Below are 15,394 nucleotides of genomic sequence, written 5' to 3' on the forward strand. Positions count from 1 at the left end.
GTGGACCCTAGCGTCCAGTAACTATGATTTGTTATCATTTTTCCCAATGTGCATCACTTTGCATTTGTCCACTTTAAATTTCATCTGCCATTTGGATGCCCAGCCTTCCAATTTCCTAAGGTCTTTCTGAAGTTTTTCACAGTCCGCATGCATTTTAACAACTTCGAACAGTTTTCCCCCTTCCCTCCCTTTTACTAAACCGCGATAGCGGTTATTAGTGCAGGGAGCTGTGCTGAATGCTCTGCGCTGCTCCTGATGCTCACAGAGTTCCTATGAGCGCGGGAGCAGCACAGCTCCCTGCGTTGATAACCGCTATCGCGGTTTAGGAAAAGGGGGGGGGGGTTTAGTGTCATCTGCATATTAAATCACCTCACTCATAGTTTCAATTCCCAGATCATTTATAAATAAGTTCAATAGCACTGGTCCTAGTACAGATCCCTGCGGCACACCACTATTTATCCTCCTCCATTGAGAAAAATGGCCATTTGGCGTCTTATCCCACGCCTCTTTAATTTTCTCAGGAGCCTCTCATGAGGAACATTATCAAAAGCGTTATGAAACCTAGAAAATACTAGTCATTTGTCAGGACTCCCAATGTTAAATCAAAGGAGAATTTAGTAGCCCTAAATTCCTTGATTCATGAACAAACAACTAAAACAGGGGTAGGCAATTCCAGTCCTTGAGAGCCGGAGCCAGGTCAGATTTTCAGGATATCCACAATAAATATGCATGAGATAGATTTGCATCTCCAGGAAGCAGTGCATGCAAATCCATCTCGTACATATTTATTGAGGATATCCTGAAAACCTGACCTGGCTCCGGCTCTCGAGGACCGGAATTGCCTACCCCTGAACTAAAATGTTAAAATACAGGAGGTATAATTTTCATAGGTTTGGTAACAGAGCTGGCAAACTCTTAGCTCAGGTGATGAAAACATAGAGCAAAACTCAAAAGGGGAATTATAAACAACTGTGGAAGATATTGCTCAACTAGTGCTTAAATTTTATAAACAATATCTATCAAGCAGGAGGCTACCCTGGAAGAACACATCAATGATTACTGTAAAAATTTAGTATGAACTGTCTGCCCTAGGAAGCTATAATGGTATAAACAGGCCACTGCAGACAAAGGAGATTCAAAAGGTCACAAAATCAACAAAAAAGGTCACTCAGCACCTAGACCTGATGGATTTTTCAATGAATTTTATAAACTGTAATGTCAGCTTTGTGAGCCATTGCAAGCTTACTATATAGCAGTTGTAGGACAAGGATTTCCCCCAAGAAATCACATTCAGGTTTATTAAATTTGCTCGACTGCTTAGAGAGACATGCAAGCAGGTTACAATAAAAAAAAAAAAAAATTACCAAATTAAAAATAATGCCACATTTTAAAAGAAAAGTAGAAAGTTTTGTTTTCCAAGTATTCTCACAGACCCCAAGAGTCCAAAGCCATCAACAGAATTGAAAACTTAGACAACTATTAATTCTGGGAACACTTGCTGAAACAAATGGGCTCTAAGTTGACCTTTGACTAAAGACAATGATGAGATGGTACGCAATGTTTGGAGGAAGGAGGACAATCAATGGGACACTGTGTTATCTGGGTACAAATTATATTGTAAGGATAGAGTAGATCAAATTGGAGGAGGGGCGGGGTTGCACTATATGTTAAAGAGGAAATTAAATTAAATCAAGTAAACATTCTGAATGACATCGATAGCAGTGTGGAATCAATATGGATGGAAATTCCATGTGTGAAGGGAAGGAATAAAAAAGGTAGGGTTATACTACTATCCCCCAAGACAAAATGAGCAGACAGATGAAGAAATGTTCTCAGAGATTAGGAAAGCTGGCAAACTGGGCAACAGTATAATAATGGGTGATTTAAATTACTCAAAATTAGCTAGGGAAAGGACACAAACAATCACAATAAGCCAAAACTATGTCCTATAGGTAAAACCCAAGGGGGATCCCCTTTAATGCTGTAAGGCCAACACACCACACAGTCACACACACTCTATCATACATAACTCACAAAAAAGTCGAGACAAAACCTCAGTTAAGCTTCATATGGTAAAACTCCACTTGACAGTAAAGAAAAGAAGGTGAAATCACTTTCAAAGGTGTGACTGGTTTCATCAGTGGCTGATTTCAATTACCCCAACATTGACTGGTTAAACGTTACATCAGGGAGTGGTAGGAAGGTAAAATTCCTAGAAGTCATAAATGATTGCTTGTTGGAGCAACCGGTCCAGGAACCGACAAGAGGGGGAGCTATTTTAGATTTGGTCCTTAGTGGAATGCAAGGCATAGTACAGGAGTTAACTGTGTTGGGTACGTTGGGAAACAGTGATCATAACATGATCAAATTTGAGCTGATACCTGGAGTGACGCTGCAAAAGAAATCTACCGTAGAGGCATTTAATTTTCGAAAGGGCAACTATGATAAAATGAGGACAATGGTTACAAAGAAGCTAAAAGGGTCAGTTGCAAAGATTAGGCCTGTAAACCAGGCGTGGATGTTATTTAAAAATACCATCATGGAAGCTCAGACCAGATGTATTCCACGTATTAACAAAGGTGGAAAGAAAAGGAAACGAGAGCCGGCATGGCTAAAAGGTGAAGTGAAAGAGGCTATTAGAGCCAAAAAAATCCTTTAAAGAATGGAAAAAGTATCCGAATGAATAAAATAAGAAGATACACAAGCACTGGCAAGTTAGATGCGCTAATAACCGCTATCGCAGTTTAGTAAAAAGGGGGGGGGGGTGTTAGTGTCATCTGCAAATTAAATAACCTCACTCGTAGTTCCAATTTCCAGATCATTTATAAATAAGTTAAATTATAGTGGTCCTAGTACAGATCCCTGCGGCACACCACTATTTACCCCATTGATAAAGAAAACTATGAAAGAATATGAAGAGAAACTTGCAAAAGAAGCAAAAACTCAACAATTTTTTTAGGTACATCAGAAGCAGAAAACATGTGAGGGAATCCTTGGTACCGTTGAATGATCAAGGAGCATAGTGGCCATAATGGAGAGACTGAATGAATTCTTTGGTTCGGTCTTTACGGAAGATGGAAGATATCTACCTGAATTGGAAATGGTTTTCAAGGGTGATGATGTGGAGGAACTGAAAAAAATCTCTGTGAATCTGGAAGATGTACTAAGCCAAATCGGCAAGTTAAAAAGTGGTAAATCACCTGGACCAGATGGTATACATCCCAGGGTACTAAAAGAACTCGAACATGAAATTGCTGACCTGCTGTTAGTGATCTTTAACCTGTTGTTAAAATTGTCTGTGGTATCTAAAGATTTGAGGCTAGCCAATGTTACGCCGATTTTTTAAAGGGGTTCCATGGGAGATCCAGGAAATTACAGACCGGTAAGCCTGACTTCAGTGTCAGTCAAAATGGTGGAAACAATTATAAAAAATAAAATTGTGGAACATGTAGACAAACATCATTTAATGGGTTCAGCCGAGGGAGATCTTGCCTCACTAATTTGCTTCACTTCTTTGAAGGTATGAATAAAAATGTGGATAAAGATGAGCAGGTTGATGTAGTGCATCTTGATTTTCAGAAAGCTTTTGACAAAGATCCTCATGAAAGGCTCCTAAGAAAATTAAAGGGACATGGGATAGAAGGCAAAGTTCAATTGTGGATTAGGAATTGGTTATCGGATAGAAAACAGAGGATAGGGTTAAATCAGGGATGTCAAATGTCGGTCTTCGGGGGCCTCAATCCAGTCTGGTTTTCAGGATTTCCCCAATGAATATGCATGAGATCTATTTGCATGCATTGTTTCAGTGTATGCTAATAGATCTCATGAATATTCATTGGGGAAATCCTGAAAACCCGACTGGATTGCGGCTCTTGAGGACAGACATTTGACACCCCTGGGTTAAATGATCATTTTTCTCACATGGAGAAGAGTAAACAGTACAGTGCTATAGAGATTTGTACTGGGACCAGTGCTATTTAACTTATTTATAAATGATTTGGAAATTGGTGATAAAATTTGTAGATGACACTAAACTGTTTAAAGTTGTTAAAACACATGTAGATTGTGAAAAATTGCATGCAGACCTTAGGAAATTGGAAGACTGAGCATCCAAGTGGCAGATGAAATTTAATGTGGACAAATGCACAGTGATGCACATTGGGAAAAATAACCCAAATCACAGTTACTAGATGTTAGGGTCCACACCTTGGGGGTTAGCGCCCAAGAAAAAGATCTGGGTGTCATTGCAGACAATACGATGAAACCTTCCACCCATTGTGCGGCAGTGGCCAAAAAAAGCAAACAAGATGCTAGGAATTATTTTAAAAGGAATGGCTAGAGGGGTCACGTGATGCTGAGCTAGAGAGCTCCTGGGCCCCACTCTCCTTATCGGCATTTCAGCGGCTTATAATTTGGCGAGGTTTTTTTAGTTTTGCCCTTCTGGCAGCGGTGTCCCTGGTGCCCGTTGTGAGTCCTGTCGGCAGTGGGGTTATGGCCTCTAAAACCTTGCGAAAGGATCGTGAGAAAGTGAAGACTGCGGAGCCTAAGATGGCGGATGGGGAAGGATCGGAGGGCCCTGCCGTGAGCTCGGTTTGGCTGCAGGACGTAGTTGCGAAGTGAAAGGAGCCATAAAATCTTTGTTGGATCAGAGCCTGCGAGTTATCACTGATAAACTTGAAGCTATGGATGGGCGCCTGGAATCGCTAGCGGGAGAGTTTACCGCCTGCTGTCAGCACGTGTCCGCGCTGGAGGACAGTGTCTCACAGGTGACCGGCGAGCACTCAGAGATGCGGACCCGGCTTAGCGCATTGGAGGATAAGCTGGACGAGAGGGAAAACCGTTCCCGCCAGGCCAACCTCCGACTGGTGGGCTTGCCAGAGTCTATCTTAGCAGCTGAGCTCTGGGGGTTCTTGGAACGCTGGCTGGTGGACTCTTTGGAGCTGCACTCTGAGGCGGGCACGGTGCGCATTGAGCATGTTCAACGGCTGGGGCCCCAACGTAGCCCGGCTGAAAAGCCGCGAGTGGTCATCTTTAAACTCCTTAATTATGTCCATAAAATGGAGATCCTACGCGTGATTAGATCAAAGGGGCCCCTCCGCTATGACAACCATACTATATTGTGTTTCCAGGATTACTCACCTCGTGTCTCCACTAGAGGTCTGCACAGGAACGGGGATCGCGGGAATCATGCAGATCCTGCGGGGGTCCCGCGGGAATCCCCCCTTACCCCACGGGGACCCCCCTCTAGCCAACGGGACTCCCACGGGGATGGAAGGCTTTGGAAGCAGGGTTCAACCATATAATATAATGGACATGTCAGCCTTAGTAAAAGAGTAGGTTTATAAGTTAATTACCTGAACAGAAAACAAAAAAAGGGTTCCACCAAAGAGATTCCACAAGGAAAACAGCAGCGCAAACACAAAAGAAAATGTGGAATTGATGATCCTGTCAGAACTAATTCCTGCTTTTTATGGGGACGGGCAGGGATGGAGGTAATTCCTTGCGGGGATGGGTGGGGACGGAGAGGATCCTGACAGGGATGGGTGGGGATGGAGAGGATCCTGGCGGGGATGGGTGGGATTTCTGTCCCCGCGCAACTCTCTAGTATCCACCCAGCGTCGGGCTTACGCTTCGCTCTGTGCAGTTTGCCTTGCTATACCCTGCCAAGTTGAAGATTTTCTACGAAGGCAAACCCCATTTTTTTGATAAGCTGGCGGATGCGACTCGTTTTGTGGCTCAGATGGCCATTCCACCAGCTCTGCAGGCTCTTAGTGACCCTACCTCTGTCTTCTGGAGGTACTCTGCTCCTGGGTTTGGTGGGGCGGGTGGCACAGCGGCTCCCGTCTGTTCTTTGTTTCATTTTTTTTCTGCTGGACAGATGGTGGAGCCTGCCGCGCCGCTGTGCTTTGCTCAGTTGATTATTGTGGCTGCCCGTACCCATTTGATCTTGGCTATAAACTTTCTTTCTTGATGGGTCAGGAGGTAGCATTCTTTTGACTGTGCTCCTCCCGTTCATTTCTGCAGCCGGGTTCTGGTGAATCCGGGGTTTCCCTGCTCAGGGGTTGCTGGACAGATGACTATCTGCGTGTCAAGTGGACCCTCAGTTCTTCAATTCCTACTGCGACCTGTGGCGGTCCTCCCTACTGGGGTTTCCTTACTTCCTGGTCTACTGACACCAATGCTGGGCGCTTCTAGACCTGCTCAGGGACTGTTTGAGCTCTGCTATTCCCTTCTCTCCACAGACATTGGGGTGATTGTTGTTATTTTTTTTGGGGGGGGGAGGGTTAGCTGCATGTCTGTGTGTGTAGCGTGGTTGGCTGGAGGTTTCTCTGCTTTGGATTGGATCTGTTTCGTGGATTTGGGGGGGACCTTTTGTTTTGGGTGGGGTGGGTTTTTCATGTGTGTCCTTTGGGAGTCTGGTGGGGAGGTAGGAATAGTGGTGCTTAGATTTCCCTGTATACATCACACGGGATTTCTTGTGGGCTCTGGGTGGGGTTTTCTGATGTTCCTTTTTTGGTCGTTTTATTTTTGCATTTCTTTCGGGGGCGGGGCCTGGGTTGGCTCGGGGCAGCCCTTGGTTGTCCTTAGGGACACTAATGTTTTGGGGCAGTCTGGGGGCTATTTGGGGGTGGGTTTTGTAGGGGGTGGATTCTTTGTTTTTGGTCTTTCATTTTTCTTTTGTTTTCGTCTTTGTTTTGTTTTTATAGGTTAGCGGGGGGGAGGGGGGCTACCCTGGGGTTTGCCACTCCTATTTATGGCTCTGGGTGCTCGTTTGCCACTCTACTGCAGCAGTGGTACTGATGGTGGGTCTGTAGGCTGGGACAGTCCCACCTCTCTTCCTTCATGCTATTGTTTTTTTCATTTTTGCTGTTAAGAGATTCTTATGGTTAAGCTGATCTCTTGGAATGTTAACGGGGTTAGTTACCTCCCCTGTAAAAGATATTGCAAACCTTAAATCGCCTTAAGGCAGATATTGCCTTTCTGCAGGAGACACACTTGACCTCTCAAGAGCATGATAAATTCGCCAAATGGTGGGTTGGACGGGTTCTGGGTGCGGAGGCATCTCGGCGGAAAGCTGGGGTTCTGATTCTCATCTGGAAAACTTTAGATGTGACGGTGAAGGCAGTCTCTGCGGATCCCTCTGGACGGTTTGTCTTGGCTCATATTATTTTAGACCGGCAATCTCTGCTTCTTTGTAATATCTACGCGCCGAATGTCTATGACAAATAATTTTATGGCTCTTTATTTAAGGCATTGAGTGCCTACCCTGATGTGCCTCGGGTGTTGGGGGGCGATTCTAACCTTATTCATGATCCCAGTCTGGATAAATCTGATCCCCGCCCACAGGAGCGTATTGACTCTTCTAAGGGTATTCCTTATCTTTGCTCCTCTCTAGATCTCGTGGATGTTTGGTGCACTTTGCACCCTGGAAAGCGTGACTATACCCATTTGTCTTACGCTCACGGTACCCAGTCTCGGTTTGATTACTGGCTTTTGTCGATTAGCCTCTTTTCTTCCACAACGGCGGCGGGTATTGGTCCCTATTGTGTTTCGGATCATGCTTTTATTTGGTGTTCCCTGTCTGTAGGGTCAGGTGCGCCTGGTGCTTGGTGCTAGCGTTTTCCTCCACTTTGTTCAGGGATCCTGGGTTTCTTGATCATTTGCTTAGGAAATGGAAGGACTTTCAGATTCATAGTGAGGCTCATCTGGAAGACCCCTTGCTCTACTCTACTGCGATGCTGCAAAGGTAGTTTTGCGTGGTGAGATCATTGCTTATGCTAGCTTTAAGAAAAAAGTCACTACATGAAAAATATTTGTAAATAATAATTCAGCAGTTGTCAATATTTTATATAGCTATTAGAACTCTGCTCAGAGACATGAAGGCACTATGTTCCGCCTCACCACCCAATCATTGCAGTGTTCAAAGTGATTTTACTCCAGATTGAAACATTCTCTTTAACTGTAATGTTGCTAGCTACAATAGCTATGCTTAGCTTCTTATACAAGTCTAGAGTGTACAAGCGAAATAGCTCAGACTTATCTTTAAAGAAGTAGCAGGTTCCAACGTGCCACGTTTTGGTCCTTCGTCAGGGAACCGACAAGCAACACGGTTAAACTGGAGGTGAAAGCTCTGTAACGAGAGGGAATGTATATAAAAATTACTATGTTTAATTCAATACACAAAATTTAAAAAATACCTTACTTCTGCGTTTCTAAAACTATGCATGGCTCAATCTAAAGGGAAGTGCTCTCCCCATAGGGTGAAGTATAATAAACTTATGCCGTCCAAGCGTGGTTTCTTCTTGAAAGTACAAACGGAGACCTACACTTCAAATACACTATTTAAAGACTGTCATGCGTCAAAGTAAACCCGACGTGCATCTCACTTCATCACGTTAAAAATACGTATGCAGCCCAAGAACCATTCATACTGTCAAGTATTTGAGTAATCCTATTTAGTCACTCAACAGTAACAATTTAGTTGCTGAGATTGTTACCCCTTCAGTATTTTTTGACTGAGTCAGCAAATTTTTGTGGGGTTGTGGTTTTTGGATATGGCGTCTCCAGGGTGGGATATCACCATGTCTTATAGTGAACAACAAGCCACAGATTTATTGGCTGAATTTCATCTGTTTTCTTCTACTGAACAAAGCTCAGCATTTTCTGACTGGGACCAGGTAGAATCCACTCATAAAAGAATTATACGGGCTGAATTACATGCAGCAACTCTAGCGGAGTATTGCAGAGTTAAATGTATCCCTAGAGGTTTGCGAATGGGAACTGAACCCCGATTATTTTTAGACAATAGCAATTTTTTGCAAAAATGGAATGCTATCTTGAATAAGTGCTCGTATGACCTTATGCTCCTCATCACTGAAACTACCAAAGTAGAAATAGATCAATACAAAATTGATTTACAATCATACACTGACTACTTAAAAACCACTGTCCAAACAGATGTATATGATACTCAATTACAAGACTTAACAAAAAAATTGGAAGAATTTAAAGCTGATTTAAAAGGCTCTAAAATCAAGAAATTGAGAAGGGATGAGCTCGATTATCAAAGAGGTTTCGTATATAGTTGGATGGACAAAGCACGACGTAGACCAACAAGACGACAAACTTATGCACAAACATCAAGTGATACATCAGAAGATGATTCTCATCAAGTTTCTAAGAATGTATCTTTAGCCACTGGTACATCCGGAATAGTACAGAAGAAACCTTTTTTGTCCATCACTACAAAAGGAGCCAACCAAAGACCGACCAGGCAAAAGAACCCCAGGCAATAACTACTCAATCCAATGTCTTCAATCTATCCAGCAAAGTCTTTACTAAAGTTGAGTTAGACCTTTTAGATAAAGGTTTAGCATATGTTCCAGTTGCCAAATACAATCCTTTAGACACCCTTATAGGTTTGTTCAAATTTACTCATAAACTGAAGTTAAAACATTTTTTCAGTTCTCAACAGGACTCATTGGACATTCAAGATGATGTAGTCAAGTATGAACCAACATCTAAACGGCTCCGGTCTAATTGGTGCCCTCCTGGCCCTGTAGATCCACACATCAAATTATTTGAACAGCTGGTAGACAGGGATGTTTTAGCACTGGAAAAACAACATACATTTATCAAAGATAACCTGACCTCAGCACAAAGAACTGCTTTAAAATTACTTACTACTGATTCCAGTATAGTGATCCGCCCTGCAGACAAGGGGGGAGGGGTAGTCATCATGGACGCAGCTTCTTATGAACAAGAGGCTTGGAGACATTTACTGGATACATCATATTATCAGCCTATAGTAAAGATCCAATTGAAGAATTGCAAGAAGGGATCTCACATATATTGGTACAAACCTTAGAAGCGGGCACTATCACGGAAGGTGAATACAAATTTTTGAGATGTCAACATCCTATTACTCCTGTGATATATTTTGTGCCCAAAATTCACAAATCCTTGATGGATCCCCCTGGTCGTCCTATTGTGGCGGGCATAGGTTCTATTCTTGAACCTTTATCAGAATTTTTGGACTTACAGTTAAACTCGCCGCAATGTGAGAAATGTACCAGTGCTCCTAAGTCGTTTTTCATGCCTTTTGGAGCTGTTCTATGGTCTGGGCTTTCTGGAGATGGGTGATTAGTTACTTGGAGCTTCTGTTGGGCCGCTCTATACCTCTGACTCCGGTAGGGTTTTTGTTAGATAAATATGAGGCCTTTCGTTTTCCCCCGGGGATAGGTTGGTTATTTTTGCAGAAGGCTGGCTTAGTGGCCAAGAAGATTATTTGGGGGGAATGGGTTTCAGATCGAACTCCTTCTTATTGGGCTTGGCGTAACCATTTGCATGCTCTGATGCTGCTTGAGAGGGATCAAGTGCGTCATTCTTTGCGTCAATCAAAGTTCTTTTTGCAAGTCTGGGGTCCTTATATTTACTCTCTGTCTCCTCGAGGCTGCAGTTTGATTCTTAATACTTTGCCTAATTGATTCCTAAGTGGTGAGGGGTTCACGGCCTTGGGGTGGCCTCTTCCCGGCTTGTCTTCCCCCCCTTTTTTTTTTCTCTTGATCTCTCTTTCTTCCTGGGGGTGGAGGGGGGGGGGGGTCTATTTTCTGACTCTTTGGGGTTCATCAGAGTCCAGAGCCCTGAAAGTTTTGCTTTTGCTTGGTTCCTGTTCTGACCTTCCTTCTTGGATGGACTGTGCTGTTTTTATTTTTTTCTCTCTTCTCTTTTTTTCTTCTTCTTTTGGTTCTGGTTGGGCGGGGAGAGGGAGGTGGTGGTGGGGGGTTCAGGGGTTTGGGATATTGTTGCTTTATGGTTTCTGGTGCACCTGTATATTTTTTCTGTTGTTGTTGTGTCCCTTGCCTTGTTCTTTGCCTCTGCTGTGCTCCATTCAATTTATTTCCTGTACTCCTCCGCTCACGGGCTGAGATCTATCAGACACTGGGACCTTGGCTCATTCCGGCATTGTTGCCGTGTTGATACCTTGCTGCTCTGTAAAGGGGGGGACTTGTTTGTGTGGGATGGGTTCTATTGTGGTTGGTCTAACAATTTGATGACGTTCTGTTTGTCCCCTTTTGGATTTATCATCCATGTTGTTATGCATTCTTGTCTGCTGTTTCCTGCTGGTGCATTTTTTCCTCAATAAAAAATTGTTTGACCTTAAAAAGGGATGGCTAACAAGACTAAGAATGTTATAATGCAGCCTCACTTAGAGTATTGTGGCACTTAAAAAGGTTCAAAGAAGAGCAACCAAGATGATAAAGGGGATGGAATTCTTTTTGTATGGGGAAAGACTAAAAAGGATAGTGCTCTTCGGCTTGGAAAAGAGACAGCTCAGTGGAGATATGAACTGTTGGATATGCGGGTTAGAAATTTATAAATAAATGATTGAAGTCTACAAAATCCTTAGTGGAGTATAATTTTTGTATTTTAGAACATATAAATAGACATCCGATTACAAATAAAAATTTAAATAGTAATCATATAAGCATTTAGACTCCTGAGCAGACAATTCACCAAAAACACAGGCTGTGTCATACACTGTTTCCCTGTCCTCTTCTTGTGGCTAACTACAATTCTTCTTGTGTATTAATGCATGTGAATCACCATAGATAAATCATATAAACCAAGTTTACTGCTTATAAGAGGACCAAATTTTTCAAAAAATATACCGTATATACTCAAATATAAACCTTGGTACCATTTTTGCCCCCTTTTTTAGGGGAAAAATGGTAACTCGAAAATATTCTATAATTCTTCTCTTGTAATGCCCTACCACCCTCCCTCCTAGTAGTCTTACCCCTCCACCGCCGCTGCAAGCCTCCCCCCCGAACCAGCAGACTTCAGCTGCTGCAATCAGGGCATGCACACACCCTGCCCATGCTCCAACCCCACCGAACATCAGCTAGTAATCCCTCCCTCCCAAGCAAAACACCCATGTATATGCCCCACTGACACGTCAGCTAGTGCTCCTTCCTTGCCTCCCAAGCAAAACACCTATATGTCCCACTAGAACATCAGCTAGTGCTCCTTCCTTGCCTCCCAAGCAAGAGTAACACCTGCGCCCCAACCGGAATGTCAGATAATGCTTCCTCCTTCATTCACAAGCAAGAGTAACACCTGCGCCCCAACCCCCAACAGAATATCAGCTACTGATCCCTCTCAAGCCAGAGGAACACCCACACCCACGTCTGTGCACGTTCCCTCCCTAACAAACGAGTTTGACATCCCCCCAAGACTACTGCAATCTCCTGGTGGTCTAGCAGCATGTTCAGGCAGGAGCGATTCCAACTCGCTCCTTCTTTTTCTTCCTCTGCAATAAAAATGGCTGCCAGGACTTCCAGCAGCAATTTCGTGAGGCTGTTGTTGGAAGCCCCAGTGGCCAAATTTATTGCAGATGAAGAATGGGCAGCAGCAAGTGGGAATCGCTCCTGCCCTAACACACCGCTAGACCACCAGGAGATCATGGTAGACCTGGGGGGATGTCAGTCTCGCTTGCTAGGGAGGGAAGGCATGCTAGCTGATGTTCTGGTGGTGTGCAGATGGGGGTATGGGTGTGGGTGTTCCTCTGGATTGGGAAAGAGCAGTAGCTGATATTTTGATGGGGGTTGGGGGCGGGGGTGCAGGCATTACTCTTGCTTGGGAGGGAGTACTAGCTGACATTACGGTGGGGGCATGCGCTGATTGCAGCAGCAAAAGTCTGCCTGTTCAGAGGGGTTGCTGCAGCGGTGGAGGGGGAACACTCTAATATAAACCGACCCCCCTTTTTTGGGCCAAAAATCTCAAGTGTATATTCGAGTATATACGGTAAGTTCATCATACCACACCCAACTGTTTCAAATTCTATGTTCTATTATCTTTTCTAAAAAAATATTCTAGGCATTTTCTACATACAAGAATACTTTTTTCAAAAATTATATGAGGGTTATTTTTTTCTCTCCCTCTACCCCAAATTAGAAAAACACAGAACTTATTAAAAATGCCCATGCATGGTTTTTATTAATAAAAACTAACAGTGCCAAGTTAAACAAATCAAACAATTAAAATTCTCTGTATAGTTCATATAATATTACATAAAGTTTATTTGTGTTTCAATAAAAAGCCTACGGTTTTAGGACAGCATCTGTGCAGTTAATTGTTTCATGAATAAATTTAAATGACATTCTACCACCGGTCCTTAAATTCCTATATTTGTGCATGTGTGTATATATACATATATACACACACATACACAAACACACATGTATAAACACCAGCATAAACTATTAAAAATGATTGACAATTTTGAGTTAAAAAATTGTGAAAACATTCTCTATATTTAATTTTAACTTTATAATAGATTACAGGAAGATGCTTATGAAACAAATACAAAACATTTGTTTCAATACGTCTTTAAATGATAGACTTATAAAGAATGTAAACAACTATAATAAAAAGTTTCCAAAGTCTGCCTGTAAGAAATCAGGCAAATTTTACTATTAAGCAATAAATCTTTCCAAACCTTCAAGACATATTATATAGCTGCACCAGCATGGCAGTAAACTTTTGCCAGAAAGAAAACTTGGTAATTTTTATGTCCTAAACAAACAAACAAAAAACCTTCAATGACCAGAATGTTAGATATAACAAAGGAAAAGAAATTTCATGGAATTTCTGATATTTCATGTGTGTAAAAAAGGTAAAAATATCTCATTCCTAAATATCTTTGGACTGCATGATTTAACAAAAACTACTGCTAAATTACTTTGCTATCCCTCAATATTTGCCATTATGAAAACAAAACAAAAAAACACACTCCAAATAAATGGCCATTCAGCGTACCCATTGTTCCATAAAAGGAAAGCAGTTTATTTTTCATGAATGTGGATGAAATACATCTTCTTTAGTAAACTCAGTAATAACTGAGGGGCTAAATGAACTTGTTTTCACAAGTGTAAAAATAAAAAAATAAAAAGCAAACACAAAAAACCCAAACACAAATTAAACCTGGGAATCGGAGCAAATAAGGAACCTGCATTTACCTATATCAAAACATATCCACACATTAGAAAAAATAATTCCGAACACTATCTCCCTTGTTTTCTTCTTTGCGGTGCAACATTTAAACATTTTACCAATACTTCCAATGAAGATAGGGGATAGAACGGAAAAAATGGAATTGGGTGTTTACCCAAAATTTATTTGTGAAATTTCTCAGCTTTTGAGAGGAAAGGGGAAAAAAGGGGAAAATTGTCTATAGATAGATCAGTCATCGTCATCATTTTCATTAAAGTCATCATCATCATCGTCGTCATCGTCATCCTCTTCCCCAACATAAGACACTGGTGTCTCAACACGGGAGCCACTGTATTGTGATCCATTGGAACTTGTAGCAAACATGCCATCTGAGCCATTGCTGAAGTCACTGTAGTGAGAGGAATAAATTAAACAGATTATTCGTAGCAAGTCTGAATTTATTTCTGCACCTGAGTGTGGATGAGCGTTTAAATGTTAATAGCAGGATCTTTCACCAGGATACAAATGTATTTAGAAAACTTAGGGGGCCCTTGTGCTAAAGCTTAGCGTGTGAGAATGGACATTAGCGCGTGCTAAATGCTGCGCATCCTATTTTGTATTTATGGGTCACATGGAACTTAGTGAATGCTAATGTCCATTAGCATGTGCTAGGCTTTAGTAAAAAGGCCCCTTAATAGCCCATCAAAAATTTTTAAGAACCAGGCAACCTTTTTCCTTAAATAATTCTCACCTCCACTCTTCTGTTATTTTCTGTGGCTTAATTTAGTTTTCTTTGTTATGGTTCTCATTTATTATTTCCTGCCCTTTTTAAATTTAAATTTTAGGCATCCACATATCATGGCTATGGAGATTATTCCAGTGCTCAGTTTCACAATACAGGTATCCATTAGGCTACCGGAAGAGTAGCCTAATGGTTAGTGCAGTAGCCTGAGAACTAGGGGAACCAGTTTCAAGTCCTACTGCAGCTCCTTGTAATCCTGGGCAAGTCAATTAACCCACCATTGACCCAGGAACAAAATAAGTACATGTATGGTATATAATATGTGAACTGCTTTAATTGTAATCATAGAAAGGAAATATAGCTCATCCCATCCTCTTTCCTTTCCCTTTGTAAATCACTGCTGCTATCAATGTATAGCTATCTGAAACAAGGTTGCCAGTTGAGCTCTAGTCTGGCACAAGTGAACAGAGAAAGAAATACAGTGGTACCTCGGTTTACGAGTGCACCAGTTTGCGAGTGATTTGCAAGACGAGCAAAACATTCGCAAAATCGGCGCCTCGGAAACCGAGTGTGGCTCGACTTACGAGCGCCCCCCCCCCCCCCCCCCCGCGATCCGGCACCCTCCCCCCCCCCTGATTCGGCACCCCCCGCCGCTTC

The 15,394-nt window shown here is 42.4% G+C and overlaps 1 protein-coding gene across 3 annotated transcripts in view; it reads right to left on the minus strand.

Moving 5' to 3' along the window:
* Positions 1-12,982: 12,982 nt before the first annotated feature.
* TFDP1 (transcription factor Dp-1) overlaps positions 12,983-15,394 on the minus strand; it is a 270,147-nt gene continuing 267,735 nt past the window's right edge. For all 3 annotated transcript variants that reach the window (XM_033948712.1, XM_033948710.1, XM_033948711.1), the window contains exon 12: positions 12,983-14,404. In XM_033948712.1, coding sequence (XP_033804603.1) covers positions 14,245-14,404 — 160 coding nt within the window. In that variant the 3' untranslated portion in view covers positions 12,983-14,244. The remainder of the gene's footprint in view (positions 14,405-15,394) is intronic.

This window comes from Geotrypetes seraphini, chromosome 6 (genome assembly GCF_902459505.1).
Source record: "Geotrypetes seraphini chromosome 6, aGeoSer1.1, whole genome shotgun sequence".
Taxonomy (NCBI): Eukaryota; Metazoa; Chordata; class Amphibia; order Gymnophiona; family Dermophiidae; genus Geotrypetes; species Geotrypetes seraphini.